Source organism: Astyanax mexicanus, chromosome 21 (genome assembly GCF_023375975.1).
Source record: "Astyanax mexicanus isolate ESR-SI-001 chromosome 21, AstMex3_surface, whole genome shotgun sequence".
NCBI lineage: Eukaryota > Metazoa > Chordata > Actinopteri > Characiformes > Acestrorhamphidae > Astyanax > Astyanax mexicanus.
Window position 1 is genome coordinate 27,469,413 of NC_064428.1, and position 24,570 is coordinate 27,493,982.

Here is a 24,570-nt window from a genome sequence, read left to right on the forward strand (position 1 = left end):
TTCCGTAATCTTCACATCATTAATAGGACAAGCTGTGGCAGTCATGAGTTCAGAACTCAAATTTATATTAGACCAGCGGTGGGCCTTCCTGTGGGCGTGCTAATATAATAGATTGGCATCAGAGAAGACACTAATCACCGGCAGATTAAGCTCCCGGTCTCACGTCTTTTCCTTAGACTGAAAGCCATTGTTAGAGGATTTACTTGCTGTCAGATATGAAAAACAATCATCTCTAAAATAATAATCCTCTGCATTTAGCATGTTCTGTTTATGTACAGAGGCTTTATAATTGCATTGCTCCTCGGTTTATACAGTCCATATACTGAACAGTTGAGCTGACGTAAAATGCATGCGTATCATAAACAGGAAGGGAATGGCCTCAAAGTATGAAAAAAATGATAAATTACTCTTTCTATAATTACTCTCTACCTCAGGGGGAGCCAATGAGCAACAAATATCGTACATTTTGTCTGCAATAAAACCAGGCTTGTTGCAATAAGGATTGGAGCAAACCAATTTTTTGCATTTTTGGTCCATAACGTTCACCCCTAGTTGCTTGCATATATACAGCTCTAGAAAAAAAATAAGAGACCACTTCAGTTTCTGAATCAGTTTCTTTGATTTAGCTATTTATAGGTATATGTTTGAGTAAAATGAACATTGTTGTTTTATTCTATAAACTACAGACAACATTTCTCCCAAATTCCAAATAAAAATATTGTCATTTAGAGCATTTATCTGCTGAAAATGAGAAATGGCTGAAATAACAAAAAAAAATAATAATACGGAGCTTTCAGACCTGAAATAATGCAAACACAACAAGTTCATATTCATACAGTTTTAAGAGTTCAGAAATCAATATTTGGTGGAAAACCCTGGTGGTTTTTAATCACAGTTTTCATACATTTTGGCATGTTCTCCTCCACCAGTCTTACACACTGCTTTTGGATAACTTTCTGCCTTTATTCCTGGTGCAAAAATTCAAGCAGTTCAGCTTGGTTTGATGGCTTGTGATCATCCATCTATCTCTTGATCATATTCCAGAGGTTTTCAAATCATCATTAAGTGGTCTCTTATTTTTTTCAAGAGCTGTATTTTCCTGTGGGTGACTTTTAGGTGGTACTTTGATTTATTCATTTTTTTTAGTTTGATTGTGGGTGGCACATGGTCTAAAATGTTTAAGAACTACTGATCTATCAGATACCAATTCATATTAAGTAAGATCTTACAGTGCTTCCCCATATCAAAATACAATTTTTAAACTTTGTTGGCTAAAAAAAAAACAATAAAAAAATGAACTTTTGAATTCATGAAAATCAATAAAAAAAACATGATAAAAGTTAATTAATTGAATAACTAAATGAAGCTATGATGTTGCTTTTGTCTTTTTTTTTCATAATTCCTCGCAAATGTTCTGGGTAGATTGTATTATTTTAGCTTTGTATTATTAAATAGCATCTGATAGAAGAAAAAGGGAGAAAAGCTTTATTCAGGTGTTCAGAGCAAATAAATTCATAATAAAAGACTCTCGGTGTGGAAATAAGCGTCAGGCGACCCACAGTACTCACCCGAAACCCCCACCGCCACACCCCCCCACCCCCCACTGCACGCTGTCTGTGGTGCTGGATAACAGGCCGTGTAACGGTAATAAAAAGAACGGCATCTCCCGTCGAGGTCCTGAATGAACTGCAGCGCTCCTTTGGCGTGAATGCGAGCTCCTGCATTACGGGGGGACGTTTGTGTTGATGCGCCGTGGCCATCTTTACGTTTATCTCGTCTCGTTCTTTTATATTCAGCTCATTCTCTCCACGCTCTCTCGCTCTCGCGCCACAGAGCGTCCCGCCTCTCCCTTAATGTGAACGGCTGGTGATGCGACTCTGCATTTGATTCACCCAATTCAGAAAATGCCATTCTTGCTGACTGAATCGTATTGTGCTTTTCTCTCCTTTGCATGAAGCTGTGTCCATCTCACAGTGTCTCAGGGTCCTGAAAACTACCGTAGATCCAACTCCGTGGGGAGTAGGGGTGTAACGGTACAGAAAATTCACGGTTCGGTTCACACCTCGGGATGAACCCCGCGGTTTGGTATGTTTTTGGTACGTTTTCAGGACGTTTTTGGTACGTTTTCGGTACAGTTGGTGGAAAAAAATAAAGAAGCTGAGCATTCTGTATAGCCACACCTTTATTAACGTTCTCTCCTTCTGTCATCATGAGAGACTCCATCTTTTGGATCTTGTTGGAACAAACAAACAATGAGCCTGATTGTAGCGCTTTATTAATAACAAAAACAACAGCATTAATTTACCTTTTTAAACTACACATATTTTTCCTAAGCATATTACTGGATGCATTTCAGTGTTTGAGTTCTTTTTAAGAAATATCAGGATTAGATTGTTAAAAATAAATTATATTAAAGGTTTCAGTCACTTAAAATTAATTAAAATCATGATTCCTTTTTTATGCTGTATTTTTTTTTGTTTCATTGTGAGGGGACAGTAATAATGGTGTAGTGTGGTTTAGGTCTGGCAGACTAGATCATTTTGCTGTGCTGTATTATAATATCAGAGAGAGAGAAAGAGAAAGAGACAGAGAGCGAGCAAGAAAGAGAGATAGAGAGAAAGAGAGAGAGAGAGAGACACACACACAGTACGAGCGCCTAACCCTGCATTCACACTGGAAAGCAGCAGGCAACCGACAGCGATGTGTGGACAGTGTGAATGATCTGCGTTTCTGCGCCTGCTTCGCTTGTGAGCTCCAGCTTCTCAGCGTAGGCTAGGTCAGTAGCGAGTTGCTAACAGCAACAGTGCTACAGCTACACTTTCCGGGTTACGTTCATTGGTTCTGTAAGTCTCCTACAGACTGCCTGTGTACCCTGTATTCTGCATGCGTTTGTGACGGTTCGCAAAGAATACACGTACCGTTACACACCTAGTGGGGACATTTTGATTTGCTTCTTCACTTTCAAAAAAGATTCCACAGCCAACTGTCAGTGATACTATAGAGAAGTGGAAGAAGCGTCTGGAAACGAAAGCAACTCGTTCTGTCAACTTTAAATGACAGCGTTTGGGTCAATGGTCAGCATGTCAATCACTACTGACCTCCAAGTGTCAAAGGAAGTATGACAAAGCAAATTTTACTCATAAAGCAAATATAAATAAGCTTATTCCAAAGCAATTTTTTTCCAAACAATGTTTTGACCTTTTCTTTCAAATAAAAAAAGTTGGAATTTACAAAGAAACTAAAAGTCATTTTAGATAATACATAATTTTAGCACATTTTTTCTTAACTCTCATAAATAATGAAAAAAATAAATTAGCAGACTACACCCTATGTTTAATAGATGTACAATCTTCACTACATCTTACTTTGCACAAAATGACTCGTACATAAAGAGATGAAGACATCTCACCAGCTCTATTCTTTCCATTTAAGGGCTCTGTCACTTTTAAGCAAATAAGCTGCTGCTGGCCATGGCATGTTTATGTTAGCTAGTCTTAAAAGTCAAAACACAAAGGAGCTAGTTCATGCTTAACTGCGACAGAAGCACAAAAATCATTATTTGAGAGAACTGACATTTCCCTTATCTGCTGACTTGCCACAGATCCCTCCTTCAGACGAAGTGACATCACAAAAAGAGAGCCATCCAAACAGCTCATAGAAGCATATGATTCCTGACACTTTAAAACTATTTTAACTGATTCACAGAAAACAGATGGATGAATTTTTTTAGCGCTTAGTGTTTATAAGGGCAGTCGATTTCCTTTAAGGAAAGCGGTTTGATTGATCAAATTAATTCTATGAACCTTTCAGCGCTACGTAAGGGTTAATGCCGTCGTAAATGTAGTTTTTAGCATCCGATTGTTTACAAAAACGTCGTTTTCCAGCAGGCCAGCAAACAGGAAATGGATTTCCATTGGCGTTTAATTCTCTGAGCGAGTAAATTAGCTGCTTCTAATGGTGCTCTCAGTAAATCACATTCTCAGTGTTTTCTCTTTGGCGCTCTTTGAATTGACGAAGGCAAATTGAGTGTACCTAAGTGTTTCCAAGAGAGGTGTGCGTGTGTGTGTTTGTGTGTGTGTGTGTGTGTGTGTGTGTGTTTAAGTGTTTGTGTGTGTGCGTGTGTTTAAGTGTTTGTGTGTACACTTTGTCCATTCTGAAATCATTACACTGACTTTGGGTTCTGGCTAAAAGCACAAAACAGAAAAACATTAAAACAGAAAAACACGACTTCCTCCAGCGAGCAGCTCTCAGCTTCTGTGAGAGAGCGTGTGTGTGTGTGTGTGTGCGCGAGTGTGTGTTTTGTGCGAGTGCGAGTGAGTGTGTGGGTGTGAGTGTGACTCACCTCAGCACTTCATTGGGGTTTCCTCCCTTGGTGCCTTTCTTGTCAGGCGCGCCGAGGCAGCCTGACTTAAGCAGCGTGTGAGGACCTCGGTCCAGCATCATGGTGGAGGTTGCCATGGCTATGATGGCCACAGCATCACGCACCCGGGCCTCCAGCCCATAATCCCACTCATCATACGACACTGAGATCAGACCTGAGAGAGAGAGAGAGAGAGAGAGAGAGAGACAGTGAGACAAGAGTGTGAGACAGAAAAGAGACAAAGATTAAGAGAGTGATACAGAGAGTGAGACAGTGAGATGAAGATTAATAAGTGAAACAGAGAGAGAGAAAGAGAAAGATCAAGAGAGTGAGACAGAAAAGGACAGAAAGAGACAAAGATCAAGAGAGTGAGACACAAAAGAGACAAAGATTAAAAGAGTGATACAGAAAAGAGACAAAGATTAAGAGAGTGATACAGAGAGTGAGACAGTGAGACAAAGAATAAAGAAGTGAAACAGAGTAAAAGGGAGCGAGAGAAAAAGAGAGGGAGACAGAGAGAGAGAGCATAAAAGATCAAGAGAGTGAGACAGTGAGACAGAGATTAAAGGAGTGAAACAGAGAGTGAGAAAGAGAGAGAGAGAAAGAGAGAAAAAGAGAGAGAGACAAAGATCAAGAGAGTGAGACAAAAAAGGACAGAAAGAGACAAAAAACAAGAGAGTGAGACACAGAGTGAGAAAATAAGATAAAGATTAAAGAAGTGAAACAGAGAAAAAGGGAGAGAGAGAGAAAGACAAAGATCAAGAGAGTGAGACAGAAAAAGACAAAAAGAGACAAAGATCAAGAGAGTGAGACACAGAATGAGACAGCGAGACAAAGATTATATAATTGAAACAGGGAGAGAGAGGGAGAGAGACAAAGATTAAGAAAGTGAGACAGAAAAGGCCAGAAAGAGACAAAGATTGAGAGTGAGACTGAGACAGTGAGACAGAGATTAAAGAAGTGATTGAGAAAGAGAAAGACAGACAAAGATTAAGAGAGTGAGACGGAGACACCGAGAGGCAAAGATTAAGAGAGTGAGACAGAGAGGAAAACAAAGAGAGAAAGACAAAGATCAAGAAAGTGTGACAGAAAGAAACAAAGAGATACAGGAAGAGAGAGAGCAAGAGAGAGAAAGACAGAAACAAATAGAGAAAGGGAGGGAGAGAGACAAAGATCAGAAGAGTGATACAGGGAGAAAGACAGACAAAGGTAAGAAGAGTGATACAGGGAGAAAGACAGACAAAGATCAGAGGTGTGAAAGAGTGAGAGATGAAGATTAAAATAGTAAAACAATAAGAGAGAGACAGAGACAAACAGCAGGAGTGAGAGAAGGAGAGTCAGTTAGAGAAAGAAAAGACTAAATATAGTGAGTTTATGTAGAATATGGATGTTGTAAGTACAGTATATTTACAGTAATAGAGTTATGAGAGCTGAAGCTGAGCTGAAGAAAAGCTCTGCTCTATTTCAGAAGCGTGGTTTACTGTTCCAGCTTTACATTATTCAGCATTTAACCTTTTCTACCATATGGCCTTTCTGTTACGCTCTGAGCTGTTTCACCATTTCATTCTCTACTGTACATGAATTACAAAGGAGGGGAGCAATTTAACTTTAATGTGTTATTAGAACTGATTACAAATATGTACAGTAAATGTTCAGTAAATCATTTATAATTGCTTAACTAAAGTGAATTATTTTAGCCTCTTTGTTTAGAAATATATTAAAACATAAGGTGTAATATATAAACATAAGCTCAGTGAGGCAGTGTGTAGGTCAGGTTACTGGAGCAGACCACTGACAGGGCAACAGTTAAAAATAGCATTTCCACAATATATTTAGCATCATTTTACATGTAAAGTATGTGTGTGAGTTGAATACATGGATCTGTTTAAATGGATACAATTTGGCTTTAATGATAAAGTATCAGCATTTTCTGTCATTTTGTTTAGATTGTTTAGTAATTTTCTGGTAGCAGGGGTGCCAGAAAATTACTGGTTATTTAAATAAATAATAACAATATATATATATATATATATATATATATATATATATATATATATATATATATATATATATATATATATATATATATATATATACCCTGCTGCCAGAAAATCATTAAAAACAAATCTAAATATTTTCACTAAATCACCATTTTTGGGTTCTAGCCTGATCTAGTCACCATTCAGATCTATAGGCTAGTCAGCTCTGCTAGTTTAGATAAACTGATGCCATGACGCACAGATGTTCAAACCCTAGATAAGCTGTATCTCAGCTATTAGAAAACATTGTAAGAACTTTAAGCAAAATGTTGAAAAGGTTTGAGCAAGGTTAGTCTGTAACTTGACAGATATATGTGTTCTAAAAAGTGTAAAGCTAATCATAAAGCTTTGCATCACAACATTATTAAAAATTTTCCACATAACCTCTCCAGCTAGACACATACTAACGTTACAGAAACGTTAAAATTAGCATTCCCTTGGACCATCCTCCGAGTGGTCCAGCAGACACAGGTGCTGCCACTATGTTCGGGACATCTCTGGTTCGAATCCCGTTTATGTAGCTTGCCATCAGCTGTGAGAGCCCTGAGAGCACAATTGGCTTTTCTCTCTGGTGAGTAGATGGCGCTCTTTTCCCATATCAATCCAAAGGGTGATGTCGATCAACACAAGTCTGCGTCTGTGAGCTGATGTATTGAAACAGAGTCACTGCACTTTCCTCCGAGTGCACTGTGATGCTACTCAGCAATACTGCATCAGCAGTAAATCAAAAAGAGACGGTATCAGACGACTTCAAATGTATCGGAGGAGGCGTGTGCTAGTCTTCACCCTCCTGGTGTTGGGGCATCAGTAGTAATAGGGGGAGACCTAATGAGTGGGTTTGGGCAATTGGCCTTGTAAAATGGGGAGAACATTTTATAAAAAATTGGAAATAATAAAATAAAATAATAAAAACTTTGGATTCCCAAAACCGAAATGTTGCAGCAATCTTCTAAGAATGTTAACTGTAAAGTTTAGAAAACATTCTACTAAGTAAAATTTGTCAGCTGGGATGATGTTTCCAATTGAGCAATAAACTCTGTAATAATCCTTTTATTACAAATGAATACTGAATAATCCCACATTTCATATTTAATCCCACCTGTAGGAAAAACATTTGGGACGTTGTCCGCGTCCCCCGCCACCAGCGCTGGTACGATCCACGTGTAACCGTATCCAGTGAGACCCACAGAATGCGCCACCTCGAAGATAGTGGCGGCCTCTTCTTTAGTGCAGTAGAGCAGAATGACAGGGCTCTGGAGCTTCTTCAGCTGGTTCTGAATCTTGGAATCGCCGTCGTCCACCGACATGTCCAGCAGTATCACCTCCTCCAACTCCCAGCCCACAAAACTGTTCTCAATGGTACTCCGGATCTGCAGGAGCAAATAGAAAACCATGTTTCATTAAATAATCCAGCTGTTCTATGTGGCAGTTTGTGGATTACTGCTTGTTACTCACTCTTAAAAGTAAAAGATCCACAAACATTTAATAACAATTCTGTTTGGTTTGGTTTCACACAGGTATAAACCTAAACGCAGCAAAATGCACACCAATAAACCACGCGAGCAGGAGCAGGAGGCACAGGAGCAAGAAAGTAGATATAGTGAGAAGATTCTTTCAAACACAGTGCTTTAAATGGGGCTTACAGCTCAGATGTACACATAGTAAATAGAGTGGTGTGGCCGCGAGCAGTGAATGCAGCACATACCCCATGTGTAAACAGCATGGAGCAGCAGAGACAGCGTTTGTTCATAGCTGTAGTAATTTGCGATATCTGGTTAATATGTCAGATTAAACTGCGCCTTATCAGCAGTTTAGCTCAAATAAAAAGAGTATATTTAATAGCTGGGTTGGATCGAGATCAGATCACGTTCTCACCACAAGCGAACCGCTCCAGAGTTTGTTTGGGACCAGACCGAAACCACCTCTACTAGCAGGTCCCAGTCCTGTTGTTTTGATCTGCACCCAAGTGTGATTACTGTTTTCACACCTGCTCAATCCAACCGCAAAAGGCGTTTTCACATCTATAGTTCGCTTCTATGATCCAGATCAGTTGATGAGTTTGTTTACTTGGAGCGTTTTTTCCCTCTGTTTGGTTTGGTTTCGCACAGAAACCAGAAATTTAAATGCACCAAAATGCAAAGTAATTAACCACGCAAGCACAGTGTCTCCTCTGATTGGCCAAAGCTGTTTGGCACAGGAGCAATAAAGTAAATATAGTGAGAAGATTCTGTGCTCCAGAGCATATATCTGTGCAGTGTGAAGCTGCTTTAACACTGAACGCTTAAAAAGTGTTTTTTAATGCAACGTGCAGTGAGGAAGTACACATAGTAAACGGAGTAGCACGGCTGCGCCCAGTGAGCGCAGCACATACTGCATGTGTAAACAGCATGGAGCAGAGACATTGTTTGTTCATAGCTATGGTAATGAGCGTTATCAGCAGTTTAGGTCAAATAAAAGGAGTATATTTGATAGCTGGGTTGGATCGAGACCAGATCACGTTCTCATCACAAGCAAACCCTCACAGATTTCAATTGGAATCGGTTGTTTTGACCCGCACCCGAGTGCGATTACTGTTTTCATATCTGCTCAATCGAAATGCATTAAGGGTGCAAACAAACCAGAGTCTGTTTTTACCAAACAAAATACCTTTAAAAGGTTCTTCGCTATGGCGAAGTATTGCCAAGAACCTGCTGTTACATCAAATGTTTTGAAAATTGTTTATTATGAACCCACACAATCAAACACATAAGAAACTGAGCAAAATAAACGATGACGTATGTTTTGTACTGCAAAACATAATATTGCAATGCAGTGTATTAATATTTACTAATATCCCTATCCTTAATACATGCTGTCCATTCAGTACAGGTTCTTAATGGATACAAAAGTGGTTCTTTTTGGAATTGCTCTAGACATCTTTTGAAGCACCTTCGTAATAGTTTAATAGTATACACCTCCACCGGAGAACTTTAAAAAAAAGTTAAAAAGTAAAAAAAAGTTAAAACTTTTTGCTATAATCTGTTTTTTTCTCTTTTCCTCCCCTTTTCTCTTGTTGTTTACAAATTGTTTTGTTTGCTTTAATTCATCTTCTTCTTTTTCTTCTTCTTCTTCTTCTTCTTCTTCTTCTTCTTCTTATTATTATTATTATTATTATTATTATCCTTTTTTTTCACTGACCCAAACTTTTTTTTCTCCTGTTATACTTTTTTGTTCTATTTTATTTTTTTTTCTTCTCCTCACAATGCCCACAGTACCTTTAACTCTTTATAAACACTAATAAATAAAAGCTAAATTAGTCCTCCGAAGAGGGGGGGTTGGTGGTGGGCAAAAAAAAAAAAAAGAAGAAAAGTTAAAACTACATTTCCCACAATGCAACTAAAGTAAAAGCAAATCCCCCTCAGGATCACCTTTTCTGTTGGTTCAGACTAATTAGAGAAGCCAGGCAGCTGGAACAAAATCCTGGGGAGGATTTTCTTTCTTTCTGAGTCTAAACTATCCACCTCTGACTAATACAACCCCGTGTCCAGTTTAACTCCCCTCTGAGGCCTCCTTAATCCGCAGGAGAGAAAAGAAACTACATTTCCCACATTACCAACTCCACACCACAATCGGCCGCATTCAAATCTCCTGGGAATTACCGTAATTACGAGCTCCTGACTGAGGAAAAAAAAGCTTAAGTGTCACCGTGAGCCGTAATTACCCGCCCAGGCAAGGAAACTAGTTGTGACGTAAAATGACAGGCAGTCGTCCGCATGTGGTACAAATGTGTTCCGAAATTGCATACGATTTTCGGTAAGTAATAGTTATCCACATTTCAAATCTCCTTTTCAAATTTAAAGTTGTGCAACTTCAAAATAGGTCAGAGACCTATGTAAATTGAGCGTGAAGTGCTACTTCAGTGGACAGCCTGCATATAGGGAAAGCCTGTATAAGTTGTAAGGCGGTATCTTGTGAATGAGGCTAGATGAACACTGACCAGTGTGATCCTGGCAAGGTGATGTTAAATATTGTGATGTGAGCTGGAGTAAGGTCTGATAGTGGGTGATCTATCTATCTATCTATCTATCTATCTATCTATCTATCTATCTATCTATCTATCTATCTATCTATCTATCTATCTATCTATCCAGCCTTTCCTTCAATCTGTCCATCGATCTGTCTATCTATCTGTATGTCTGTTAATCCATCCATACATCCATCCATCCATCTATTATCTATCTGTCCATACAACTCCGTCTTTTTATTTGTCTATCCATGCTTGGTGATATAAAAGTTGCTACTACAATAAAATAAATAAATTATTTATTTATTTATACCGCTTTGGAAAAAAATAACAGACCACTTAAAAATGATGAGTTTCTTTGATTTTACCAAATTGAAAACCTCTGGAATATAATCAAGAGGAAGATGGACGAGCACAAGTCATCAAACCAAACTGAACTGCTTGAATTTTTGCACCAGGAGTAAAGGCATAAAGTTTCAAAAGCAGTGTGTAAGACTGGTGGAGGAGAACATGCCAAGATGCATGAAAACTGTGATTACAAATCAGGGTTTTTCCACCAAATATTGATTTCTGAACTCGTAAAACACTATGAATATGAACTTGTTTTCTTTGCACTATTTGAGGTCTAAAAGCTTTGCAGCTTTTTATCATAACATTATTTACCCATCATCACAATCTTAGCAATGACGAAATAAGAAAAACTGAAAGTACCTGTAAACTAGTACTAGGTACTATTCTATTCAGTGCTATTCTCAGACAGATATACACAGTAAATGGTTAAACATTAAAAGTGGTTGCTTCTAGTTAGTTTGAGGTAGTGTACCTCTTGGTGAGAGATCAATGACTACTGGACAAGCCTGTACAATGATCTCAAAAGATATTTTGCTCAGAAAACGGACGGCATCACTGGACCTATAGAAGATGGATGATCATTGTAACAAATTCCTGCAAATTGAAGGTACAATATTTCCTATAAAGAAAGGTAAACAGTTCAGTAATAAATTTGGTTTATTACCAGTCAGTAATTTACAGGTCCAGATGGGATGCCTGCTTATATTATATGCAAACTATCTATAGTAATGTATGCAGGATCTACATGCCAAGCTGCAATATCTGCTGGTAAATGTCCATTAGAATGCTATACCTGTGAACCTGTATGCCTCCATGCCTAACTGTATATTACCTTGTATTCAGTCTTATGGCGCCCAACGAGGTACCAAATCTTCCCTTTTACATTATTTTATTCAGTTCCAACAAATTCCAACACATTTCTTGTGCATCAGTTTTTTTTATCAATGAGTGTAGTTTCTACATACTACAATACCCACAGTACATCATCTCCATCTCCCTTTCCCCAAGAAACCTGTTTTCTGTGGATTACTTCAGACAAGACACAGCAGTACAAACTGTTTGTGCTCTGCTAGATTACAGACATGACTGAACAAATATGTCAGCTGCAGTGTCAGATCTTCTCTACTGCTCTTATTTCTAAGAAAGGTAAAGAACATTCTCCTGAAACAAACCGGCTCTGAAGACGTTTGGGTCTCTTCTCGTTTCTCCAGATGGGATTTCTGAGAGATCCGGACTGTGGTATCATTTGGAAACAGGCAGTAATTGCCATACACAGCAGCCTGAAAGTTGGTAACAGTTGGGGAAGTGTGCATGTAGACTTGTTTTCAAATAACTTCTACTTTTAATGACTTCAAGTTTTTCACCAGAGCAGAGCAAAATACTATGTATTAAATATACAGTACATTTATTGAAAAAAAAAAAAATAAATAAAAAATGCACCAAGAAGAAGTATGGGTACCACTTTAAAATAAGGCTCCTTTATAAAGAGTTTATAAAGAAGTTTATCAATGTTATTTATTAGGTTATACATACTTTATAAACCATTAATAAGCAGTTACAACACATACCTAAAAGGGACAAATAGTGATTTTACATGCATTTATACTTTTTAACCTCAGCTCTTTCTGGATACTTATCTTACTTTGTCTTTTTTTTTATCAGTGAGAATTAAAATATCTGTTTTTGTTATAAACATATTTGTTATTAACCTTAATTATCCAGATTAATCATGCATCCAATAATCATAACATATAATTTATGTATATTAATATAAAATAACATTAAATACCTAAACTGACTTTCTATAATATTTCATTAGATATGTTAATACTGACTGTTGAAAAAAAAAACAAAGTAGGATAAGTTTTATGTGTTGTAACTACTTATTAATGGTTTATAACGTATTTAAAACCTAATTATTAACCATTATTAAACCCAAAACCTCATATACTTTTTATAAACTCTTTATAAAGGAGCCTTATTTTAAAGTGGTACCAAAATATTAAGTCATTTTTGAGCACCTGTTGGGGTTCTGTATGGCTTCCAGTGGAACATTTACCCAATATGTTGCAGCTGTGTCTGTAGATCCAGCACACTCATTGGTTTCAGAAGCTGGCATCCCCTCTGGTCCCATAAATGCACCATTGGCAATAAATCTGCTGATCTGTGAGGCCAAGAAAGTGTTGGCTTCCCAGATCACCATTCACACCAGTAGGTGGTGCAGTGTTTTACTCCACAGCAAAGATCTCCACAAGGCCTCCATAGTCAAACCCAACCATTGTTGGATCGCAAAGATTATGGATTGTATTCATCACTAAAGATGATGCAAGACATACAAGAGCTGTCTAGCAGTCAACAATCTCTCACCAAGAGGTTCACTACCCAACGTCTCTAAAAGCTTTCTTATAGGGCAGTGGGGGAAGCACTTTTACGCACTGTTTTTTGGCAAGACCAGTGTCTAATCAGACCATATCTACACTGTATTTTTCACACTAAAATTCCTTTAATTTCCCCAAAAATAGTCAGTGCGCCTTATAATCCAGTGCACCCTATGTACAAATTCTACCAGTCAGGTTTAAGGAGCATTACAGCCACTAACCACTAACCGCGCTAAGTGCTAGTTAGCTCTTTTGCCGCTCAGAGGCGAGTATGTCTGACTATAGCCTGCTGCCAACCCAGCTAGCACTGCTGGAGCAGCATCAGCATTACCTGCAGAGCGCTAGTTAGCTCTCTCGCCGTGCAGAGTTGAGTATATCGGACTGTAGCCTTCCCGTTTACCGTGTTTAAACAAGATACGTGGGATGAACCGCTAAATGAAAGATTTCATGCAATTAAAGAGTTCTTGTAAAATGACTTATTGCTCTGTTTTATAAGGAGTATATGGTACTTTTTTAAGAATTAAAATATGTTAAAAGTAAAAGATTTCATGTAATTAAAGGACAAGTTCTTGTAAAATGAATAATTATTCTGTTTTATAAGGACTGTATGATACTTTTTTAAGAATTAAAATCTGTTGAAAGTGAAAGATTTTATGTAATTGTAGGGCAATTTCTTGTAAAATTACAGTAATAGTTGTTAATCATAGTAAACACAATAAGTGTTTTAAATGTGATAGTATTTTTCTATTTTTTTTACAGGCATTTTCTGGCGCTCCCTCGTGCCGAAAAAATTACAGTTTTTTTACACTTTTTTTTTACAGTGTAGCTAATACCATCTTGGGTTATCGGAAATAGATGTTTATTAATAGTGCGTCTTATAATCCGGTGCACCTTGTGTATAAAAATAGACCAGAAAATAGACGTTTACTGATAGTGCGCCTTTTAGTAGTGAGCCTTATAATGCCAAAAATACAGTAATCATTTACAGATATGCCTCAGATATAACTGCAGATGCTAGGTACACCCATAGGTCTTGTGGTGTCTATGCATCGATCTGTTGTGGAGGCACAAGGGGGACCTACTCAATGTTGGGCAAGAGGTGCTAATGTTATGGCTGCTAGGTATTACATTTAGATGTCTTTTTTTAACATTTATTTTTTGAGTAGCATTTCTCTTAAAGAACTACTTTAATTAGCTATCACCTATCTAATATTGTGTAGGTGGTCTCATGCTGCTAAAACAGCTCTGACTCATTGTGACGTAGACTCTACAAGACATGGCCAGCATGAATTTTTCAGCACTTTTCAGCACAAGCCAGGATAGCCTCCTCTGCCCACACGCATCAACAAGCCCTGGGCGTCGATGACCTTTCACTCGCTCACCGGTCGTCCTTCCTTGGAGCTCTTCTGGTAGCTACTGACCACTGCACACCTGGAACAACCCACAAGACCTGCCCTGACCCAGTGCTCCAGACATAACAATCTGCTTTTTGCAGATGCTGGTCCATTTTCCCTTTTAAACTTAAAAAACTGACTGTTCACTTGCTATTTGCTATTTATGTATTTATCACGACGTAACAATAATGTTCCTCTATGTTATTCACTTCATCTTACAACAGCAGTGCACTGAAAACAAAAATTATGAATAAAATTACCTTTTAAAAAAAGTTTCGCAACTTTCTAACTTCAACTCTGTTTCAAGACTTAAATGTTACATAGAGTAAATAAGTGAACTGAACTTCAGTCAGTCCTTTCTTTTAGTAAACTTTTCTTCATTTATTTTTGCTGAATCAATCCTTTCCTTTAGTAAACTTTACTTCATTTATTTCTGCTGAATCAATCCTTTCTTTTAGTAAACTTTACTTCATTTCTGCATACAATATTACCTAATTACAATTACTTAATTTATACAATATTACTCAAATAATTTATGATACATAATATATTATAATTCATGAAATTTAAAAAATACTGTCTCAACACATGGATAGCATGTAATTAATTACTTAGTGTAATATGTGTGTTTTAACTAAAAATATTTAAATTCCAGGAATTATAATATATTGTGTATCATAAATTATTTAAGTAATATTGTATACATTAAATAATTGTAATTAGGTATTATTGTATGCAGAAATTAAGTAAAGTTTACTAAAAGAAAGGATTTATTTAGCAAAAATAAATTAAGTAAAGTTTACTAAAAGAAAGGATTGATTCAGTAAAAATAAATGAAGTAAAGTTTACTAAAAGAAAGGATTGATTCAGTAAAAATAAATGAAGTAAAGTTTACTAAAAGAAAGGATTGATTCAGTAAAAATAAATTAAGTAAAGTTTAATAAAAGAAAGGATTGACTGAAGTTTAGTTCACTTATTTACACAATGTAACACTTAAGTCTTGGAACAGAGTTGAAGTTACTTAAATTGATCTGAAATAAAATAAAAAAAAAATATATATATTTTTTTCATTTCTAATAATTTAAGTAAAAGTTTACTCATACTTTTTTGTGTGGTTGTAATGTAAATGTTAAAGGCTGCTCTGTGGAGGTTTGAGTTCCTCACCCTGTTGACGAAGTCTTGGTATCCGGGGTAGTAGGTGGTGACGATGGAGAAGATGTACCAGTCGTACTCCTCCATTATGTTGAGCATGACGGAGGCCTGCTGCTCTATCGACGGCCCGAACTGGAAGAACATAGAGTGGTCGTCCTGCAACACACAAAGGCCGCAATATGAATACGAATACATGAATATGAAAGGAGTCGCTCAGCAGGTGAATCAAGAGGGGTCTCTTCATTCATTATACAGTCATTGCTAATCAGTATTTGGCGCAACATTAGCATCGTTACACAAAGAGGAGTCATGTTTAAAAGTAAGAAGGTCAACTGCAACTCATACAGTTAAGACAAAGACCACAAATAAGAAGACAACTACAAGCGCTAAGAATTTAGAGCCTTGCTCAGGGGTCCAACAGTAGCAAATTGGTGGGTCTCGAACCCACAATGCATCCATCAAAACCCATCTCTCAAACCACTAAACCACTACTGCCTCCCCTAAACTCTGCACTCTTGGTAATTTTCACTTACACATGCATTTTTGGACAAATTGAGAGATGCTATTTCTTGCTTAGAAAGAAGTATTGAATGAATTTGCTCTTCAAACCACACCTACAATGTAAGCCCAAATAAGTTGAATTTACTTAAAAAAATTAAGGAAACTGGTTGCCTTAAAAAAAGTTAAGCAATGGGAAATGAAAACTTAAGTTAGCAACTTAAAACATCAAGTTATTAAAACTAAAGGGGAAGTTGATTTAACTTTTTTATTCTTGTTATACTGTAAGACTGGATACGTTGAGTTTACTTAACTTTTTTAAGGCAGCCGGTTTGCTCAATTTTTTTAAGTAATTGGTATTAAAAAAACTTAAGTTAGCATAAATTAAAACATCAAGTTATTACAACGAAAGGGGAAGTTGATTTCTTTGTAAGGTGATTTATTTCCCAGGGGGAATCACTACACACTGATGGTGAGTGTTAGTCAGAAACTGTTGGACACACCCAGTATGCAAATAGATTGTGACAGAAGCCAATGGAAAAGAAGCTGTTAATGACAAAACAGACTAAACTCAGTTATTATAAGTTGGTTCAACTCAAAGATCTCAGTTTGAATAGTACAGTATATGTGCCCACAAATGTTCAACTAACTCAAAGTAGCTGAGTATTGTTTTTAAATGTCTGATTTTATGTAAAACAGACTTAAATCATTTGAGTTCAAGCAACGTATGGGTTTACAGTGTAATAGAGGACATGCTTTACACATGCATTTCTGGACAAGCTGAGAAATAAAGCAGCCAGGTATAATCCAGGTAATAATGAAGCAGTATTAAATACATTAGCTCTTTAAGCTATACCTAATAGAGAACATGCTTTACACATGCATTTCTGGACAAGCTGAGAGACACAGAACGTGGACTGTTGTGGGAAAATAATAGTGCAGGATTTGACATAAATTTGTCAAATAAGGTATGCAGTGTTACACAGATCTTACAAGCATTGTACCCCTGTTACACAGCACCACTAGCAACATATATTTTCAAAGTCAGCAAACTTTACAGATCAGTGGTGAGCAATCACAATAATTTAGAAACTGCCTTTTTTTAAAGTTGAAATGGTATGGATCTTTCAGCTTGCCCAGAAATGCATGTGCAAAGTTTGTTCTCCTTTACGGGAGATCAAAAAACCAAACATTTTAGGAGCAAAAAATACCATGTCTCACATGATGCTGCTTTAATATTACCTGGATTTTCAACCTATTTATGGCCTAGGTGATGCAGTTAGCCAAACCTAAAACTTCAAAAATAACAATGATATTGTCCCTATTAATGGATTAATAGTCAGCGGGCATTGCAATATCCCAAAGCTGTGACGTAAATCAGTGTCCATCGTTTTGGTTTCTGTTTCTGGTGCATCAAATTCGATATGCGTGTTAAATTTGGCCACTACAACATGAAGGTACATAATAGCCCGTTTTTTTTTTCTGTGTAAAACATGCTGAAAACACATTCTCTTATCTAACCTAGTTTAGAGTGTGTGTGTGAGTGTGCATTGTGTGAGTGTGTATGTTTGACGCCAGTTGGCATCCAAGCCTATAAATTACAATGCTTTTGTTAATGTGTTCATGCATCATCTGGTTTTGGGGGTCGGCCAGTGAACACAATGTCCATGTGTAAGTATACATACACGCCAGCAGTTGACAATTTGTGTGTGTGTGTATATGTGTATTTGTGTGTGTGTGTTCGTGTGCAAAATCATCCGTATGTGTGTTTTGTGTGTGTTGGTTATGTTGCTCATGACTCATGCCGAGCTAGCTCCCCCTCTCTGCGCGTCTCGTAGGCCTAAATGCTCAACGCTCAACATCAAAGCCCGCTACCCTGGAGTCCACCCCCCCCCGGGGGGCCGAAATGGACTGATCCGTTACCTTGATTCGGCTTTAATGAGGTAACAGCACTGACACGGCCCGGGAGGAGGGGCGTGGGGGGAGGGAGCGGGGGTGCCTTTAACACTGACATATCTAAACTTCCGACGCTCTTTCCGCAGGAGTTTTCGGCAGGCGTCCGTGTGGAATTGCTCACACATGCTGCTTTCTCGCTGTCTTCACCTACACATTAACACGCGCACTAAAGTGCACTCTCAGCCTCACACTCTGTTGACCTTGGCGGTGTCTGCCACTCCAGGGTACCGCTTCAATTTAGTCCTAAGCACATTCGCTCAGTCGTCTCCTTGCTTTAGGGCCCTGCCGCCGATATATTGGTTGGCTGAGGATGCTGGCCAATGCCGAGGTCCTACAGATGTGCTGATGTGAAATGAAGGTCTGTCTGATGAAGTGATAATACAGTAATCAGAGGCTGTTGCTTTACAGCCTTTTAAATTGTTCTCAAGTATGTTTTTCTCTGGAGACTTTGGGTAAAACTATGTTTTATAAATCTATGAGTTTTTCAGAGTGGCGTTTGCAATCCAGAACAAGGCATTGGACTACTTTAAAGCTCCACTTGGTAGGATTGAGATTTTGTGCTAAATATTTCAGGCGGATTAGTTTCTCTTTCTCGTTTTCTGGCTTTCACAGACATATTCGGTCTCTTTCCGGCTTCTGCCAGAGTGTCTGTATGTTAGTTTGTAAAGAATGAACCAGTAGTCCTTGTAGAACTGTTAGAACTAAAGGTCGGAAAGCAGGTCGCAGTTCTCGCGAGCATTGGTCGCGCCTCGGAAAACTTACAGAGTCTGGTTTTAGCTCAGAGAAGCTCCGGCACAGACACAAGAGCACCGCTATTCCTCCTATTACACCGCAATGCAGTGCTGCAGTGAGTTTCAAGCTGTAGTTTGACTTCTTTAAAAAGATCAAAAATCAAGGAAATCCTACCTAGTGGGGCTTTAAGGCCTTACAATTGCTACAATTGTTAAGCGAATCTGTGTTTCAGTCAGGACAACTTAATATTATTAACCAGCCAGAACAACTTAATAAAATGTAAAATTCAGAGAACTTCAACCTGAAAGCTGTGATTTCAACCAACTTTTAGTTATACTACATGTTTCAATGCTCTTTCCACAGTGTACAGATTCATACAGATTTCCCATAATGCTCCTGACACCATATATTTGCATACTGGGTGTGGCCTCTCCCTTACTTACCATCTTTGTGTTGTCTGTTGCCCAAAGCTACCTTATCCTAGTCGTGCTTTAGTGTGATACATATGTTGATTGTCAGATATCAGTGTTTTAGGCTGTAAAAACAAGTTACCTTTATTCTGGTTTCATAGTGATCCCAGTATGCTATATAGTATGTTGAGAATACTAATATATATATTAAATAAACTAATTTCTTTATGCCCAAAATACTTGACAAAAAAATCTCTTGACCTAATTAAACTATTCTTGTGTGAACAAAACTCGGTTAAATTGAATAAACTTAAAATGTTATAAATTTACAACTTCAAAGCAAAATGATGATTTGAATTGAGTTAGGTTAAGCCAATTTCTTTTTTTTTCTATTTTTTTAAAACATTGTTCAGTTTAGTAGTGTTTTTCTGTTGACATGCACAACAAATACTTCTGAATTTGCTAATCAGACTAAAAATGTTTTAGCAGCTAATTTCAACACGTTTTTAGTTGGCAAGTCCAGCATACATTTTTCAATTACCTCGACTAAATATATTAAGTCCGGCAAACTTAAAATATTAGATAATGATAAAAGAACAACGATAAATTCTATGTTGAAGTGATTCAATCATTTAAGATAAGCTAACATTTAAGACTTGTTAGGTCAACTTAAGTTTGTAAGTGCAGAGAACAAATGAGCCATGAAGTTGTACTAACTTAAAAAAAAAAAGGCCAGGAAATGAGTGGCTTAATGATTTTAAGTTGGAGTGACTTCAAATGTTTTACAGTGTACTGAATATATGTAACAATCTAAATAATATAACCAGCAGTTCACTACTGCCCTACAAAGCAAAAAGGCAGTAACTGCACAGAGCACCAAACTGAGAAAAATGACCTTAAAGTTATCTTGTTGTCCAGCCCAAGTAGTTGTAGGTAGATTATTGGACATGAGGCAGTATTGTTACTCCATATAACCTTATTCTTTGCAGATATCAGTAATTTTAAAATTTTTTTTATTTTACCCCTTTTTTACAGTTACTGTATTTTTGCTTTGTATTACTCCTACTTTCGAAAGTTCCATACCAAGTAAGAAGGCAGTAACTTAATATTCTTCAAAAACCTTTTTTGTCATAGCTAGGGTTTTGTTGTATTTGAGTTGTACTGATTGGAACCATTTGTATCCTGCAAGACAGTGTTGCCACAGCTAATGTAATTAAACCATTTAAGGTGTTAATAGTTCACTCAGATTTTTTTCTGGTGTTTATCACATCTAAAAAAATATAATATTTCCAAGCTGCATCAAGGGCCAAATGAGCAGCGTTCATATTTTTATATGGCCCTATTATGGGAGTGTACTTAGTGTGTATTCTTAGTTAATTTATGTTCATTAATCTCAAACACATCTGAATTATCTGCAATACATAATATACACTAGTTTTAACCTGGATGCACTGAAATACAAGTTCATCGTCAAAGTTGTTTTTCAATTTGATTTAAAATGTCATAGCCTACACAAACATACTTTTTCACGGAACCCCCTGTCACCTCAGACTCCGGACCTTGAGAACCTAATACACAAAAGTGATTAATGAAGTGAATACTCAGGATATTTTTTTTTTTAAAAATAGATAGAAACGAGTAAATAAGCTTATTTGATATTAATTTAATAAATAGTTACATATAAAACTGTCAAAAAACAGGGGATAATGAAAGAACAACATTTTATTAAAAAGAACCTTCTGTACATTAATTCGGCCTATGACTAAAATATTGCTTTCATTAGGCCAACACAATAATAAATAAATACCTGTAATAAATAATAAATACATTTGCATCCTTTAAACATGCGTTTTAAATTAGATGAAACCAAACATAATATAAGTAATACACAAATCATTGTGAATATGTAGACTGATATATGTGATCAGGTGTAAATTATATGTCTAAAAAATGTTGTTTTTTACGTCACAAGAGGGCGAAAGAGCACACTAAAGGGCAAACGATGAAATACATACAGTAATCATTTTGATTTGGTCCATTATAACTTAAGGTAAGAGGCTATTTTTTTCTTTTTTCATGTCTGAAATGGGATGGAAGAAAATGTGCATGACTTGGAGTTGCAGAAGTTAGATTGGGGTTACAGTCAGTGTTACAGAACTGTGTACAGAACCCCCCCTTCTTAACCCCTCCCAGCACAGATCTTTCTGGTGAGGGAGAAAACTCAGATATAAATATAAAGTTCAGCCGTGATATGTGAGGAGCCCAGCCGAGCACAGCACAGAGACCCGGCCACTCGGAGGGACAGTGCCGCTGTGCACACCGTGCTGCGGGCGCAGAAGGCTTGTTAGCCAGCTAGCTTCAGCACGGGTCCAGCACGGAGCCTCACTGTCACTAACACCGACTTACCGGATCTCCGCGCTCGCCGTGAACCTGATCCTAGAGTGAATTTGCGTGTATTGTAAAGTAAGACGTTTTCTTAGATACATAACATATAATATAAAGTTAGGGAGGATAAACTAGTTTGTAGGGGCGGGGTGGAGAGTGGGAGGGGGCACGGAACGTCTCCGGACAGAAAACAGCTGATAGCGCTGACAGGAACTTTTGTGATACGTTTCTAATCAGTCATAATCATTCTCTGTTGTTACTTACCATACTCCGGATATTTTCTTTTTAATGCCAGTTCCACCATCTTTTTCCCTCTGGATTGGGCCATCGTAACAAGAAAGTGCAGTTTCACAGAGTAAAATTGCAGCGTCAAAAGAGTCCCGCGCGGTGTTCTCTATGGCAACAGTAACATCGCTGTGGCAACAGCGTAATTATTACGTGAAGTGATACAACAAAGAATGACAGTAACTGTCACGCTACAAGGCAAGAATACAGTAATGGCGTTTACTGCCTTTTTGCTTTGCTTTACTAGTAGTTTTTGTAGTTACTGTACAAACACCCACCAATTTTCTCCAAAACGACACACATTTGAGATGAGATATTTTGTTACATGACAAATAATGCTTTGAATGTTACAAAAAACACAATAACTCATTTTCGCCAAAAAATGCAGTTACTGCCTTTTTGCTTTGTAGGGCAGACTAGGTTACTGAACTTTTTAGCACTCCTGATGTTGTCTCAGGTGCTTGAAGGGTTTCACCCCCTCCTCTCGTAACTCTGTTCCAAGGGAAAGGGTTACAGTCAAAATGAAGGGGTAGGGGTAGGTGGTATAGCCAAGGGGTGAAATGAGATTGGGCCCAAGCATCAGTTAGATGGGTATAAAGCTTCCCAGTGTTGAGCTGTTCAGCTGTGGACCTGATTCTCTGGTGTGATGGAGCTCCACCAAATACCTTTGGGATGTGTAGGGTCTGTTTCCCAGGCAGAGATTAAGGCTAGTCTTGAAATAGACTTATTCCAGATGGATTCTCCAAACTAAAAAATAATCCCGGTCTGGGAAACCAACAGCACTGTAAACCCAGAAGTAGTTGATTTAAGTCTGTCGTACATAAAAAAAAACATACATGGAGATTTCTAAACATTACTCAACTATTTTGAGTTAGTTGAACATCTGTGGGCACATATATATATACAAACTGAGATCTTTGAGTTGAATCAATTTATAATAACTGAGTTTAGTCTGTTGCCATTAACAGCTTCTTGTCTATTGGCTTCTGTCACAATCTATTTGCATACTGGGTGTGGCCTCCAGTTTCTGACATTCACCATCAGTGTGTAGTGATTCCCCCTGAACTACCTTAGAAATAAATCAACTTCCCCTTTAGTTTATAACTTGATGTTTTAATTTATGCTAACTCAAGTTTTTATTCCCCGTTACTTCAAAAAAGTTAGGCAAACTTAACTCATCCAGTTTTACAGTATAACAAAAATAAAACCGTTAAATCAACTTCCCCTTTTTTACTTGTAATAACTTGATGTTGTAAGTTATGCTAACTTAAGTTTTCATTACCCATTACTTAACTTTTTTAAGTAAATTCAACTTATCCGGGCTTACGGTGTAGAATTTTGATGATATTAAATGATATCAGCTTATATTGTCAGTTATGAGGCCTCAGTATCACTGAGAAAAGCATCATATCTAATGTTGATTTGTCTGATTTCTGTCTTTTCTCTTTTCCCAGCCCTCCACTCCTCTCTCTCTCTCTCTCTCTCCTCTCTTTCTACCTCTTGCCAGTTCACGTTCAGCCTCTCCATCAGTCTGCGTTCCGCTAGCGTCGCATCTGCTGCACATTTAAACAATAATTGAATCGGCGGACCCCCTCCATTCATTCTCTTTACCGTGTAATACGCTGAAGTGGCCGGCCCTGTCATTCGCGTCTCACTCTTTTCCCCGGCCTTCCCTAGACAAGCCGTGGGATGCTAATAGCCTTCCAAGCCCTACTACTAATTCCCCGCTCCTTTTCATTCCTCTCCGCCGCTCACGCCCGCTAATAATCTAGGCGAGAGAAAAAGGGTAGAGTGTCCCGCAGTGCCGGTATATGAGTGGAGTAATTCAAATATCAGACATAATCATGAGGCCATTAAATAATTTCTCCAGCCAGTCTCTCCGCTGCTGGGCAGGGAAATCACTCCAACGTCACTCCGGCTCGTGACGTCCGGGAGGGAGTGTGAACAGAGCGCGGCGTTAAAATAGACCAGGCGGAGATCTGTATGACAAATAGTATCAATCAGCGCAGGAGCACGGAGTAGTGGGAACACTTTATTGACTGCACGGACAGTGGTGGAGAATCAGGGCGTGTGATTTCACAAGAGGGCGTTCAATGTTCCGCTGTGGTGGGGTTCAAATTTAGCACTGGCAAAATTGAACACTTGAAGGCTGGTTTATTATAGGGAACATTATAGGCAACTCAAATGTATCTGACTGCTAGTAGTGTAACAACTGTGCACTGTGCATCGTAACAGACTGTTCTGAATGTATGAGTGTAGAAATTCAATACACATAGGCAGTAGGGGTGTGACGAAACACCAATATCATGAGACGAGACGAGACGAGACACAATACTGGGTTCACGAAAACGAGACGAGACGAGATTTCAAAATAAAATTTTAAAGAAACGGTCAAAAATGAAAAATGGCTTGAAAACTAGAGTTTTATTTGACAAAATCATATAACACACACTTAACAGACGGGTTGCTCTCACACATTGATTCTATAAGAAATAGAAATAAGTATATAAAATTAAAAATTAAACTTTTCTTTTCTTTTTCTTATATAGTGCAAACAATGAGTGCAAACCACAACCAGTCATATTAAGCCTATGGTTTGTGTTTATTTCTCCTAAATCTCTTGCAAT

The 24,570-nt window shown here is 37.8% G+C and overlaps 1 protein-coding gene across 3 annotated transcripts in view; it reads right to left on the reverse strand.

Annotated features, from left to right (window-relative positions):
* Window positions 1-24,570, reverse strand: part of grin2bb (glutamate receptor, ionotropic, N-methyl D-aspartate 2B, genome duplicate b) — a 205,338-nt gene that overhangs the window by 69,375 nt on the left and 111,393 nt on the right. For all 3 annotated transcript variants that reach the window (XM_049469740.1, XM_049469742.1, XM_049469741.1), the window contains exons 4-6: window positions 15,690-15,833; window positions 7,499-7,769; window positions 4,343-4,535 (exon numbers count right to left, since the gene is read on the reverse strand). In XM_049469740.1, the coding sequence (XP_049325697.1) occupies window positions 4,343-4,535; window positions 7,499-7,769; window positions 15,690-15,833 (608 nt within the window). The remainder of the gene's footprint in view (window positions 1-4,342; window positions 4,536-7,498; window positions 7,770-15,689; window positions 15,834-24,570) is intronic.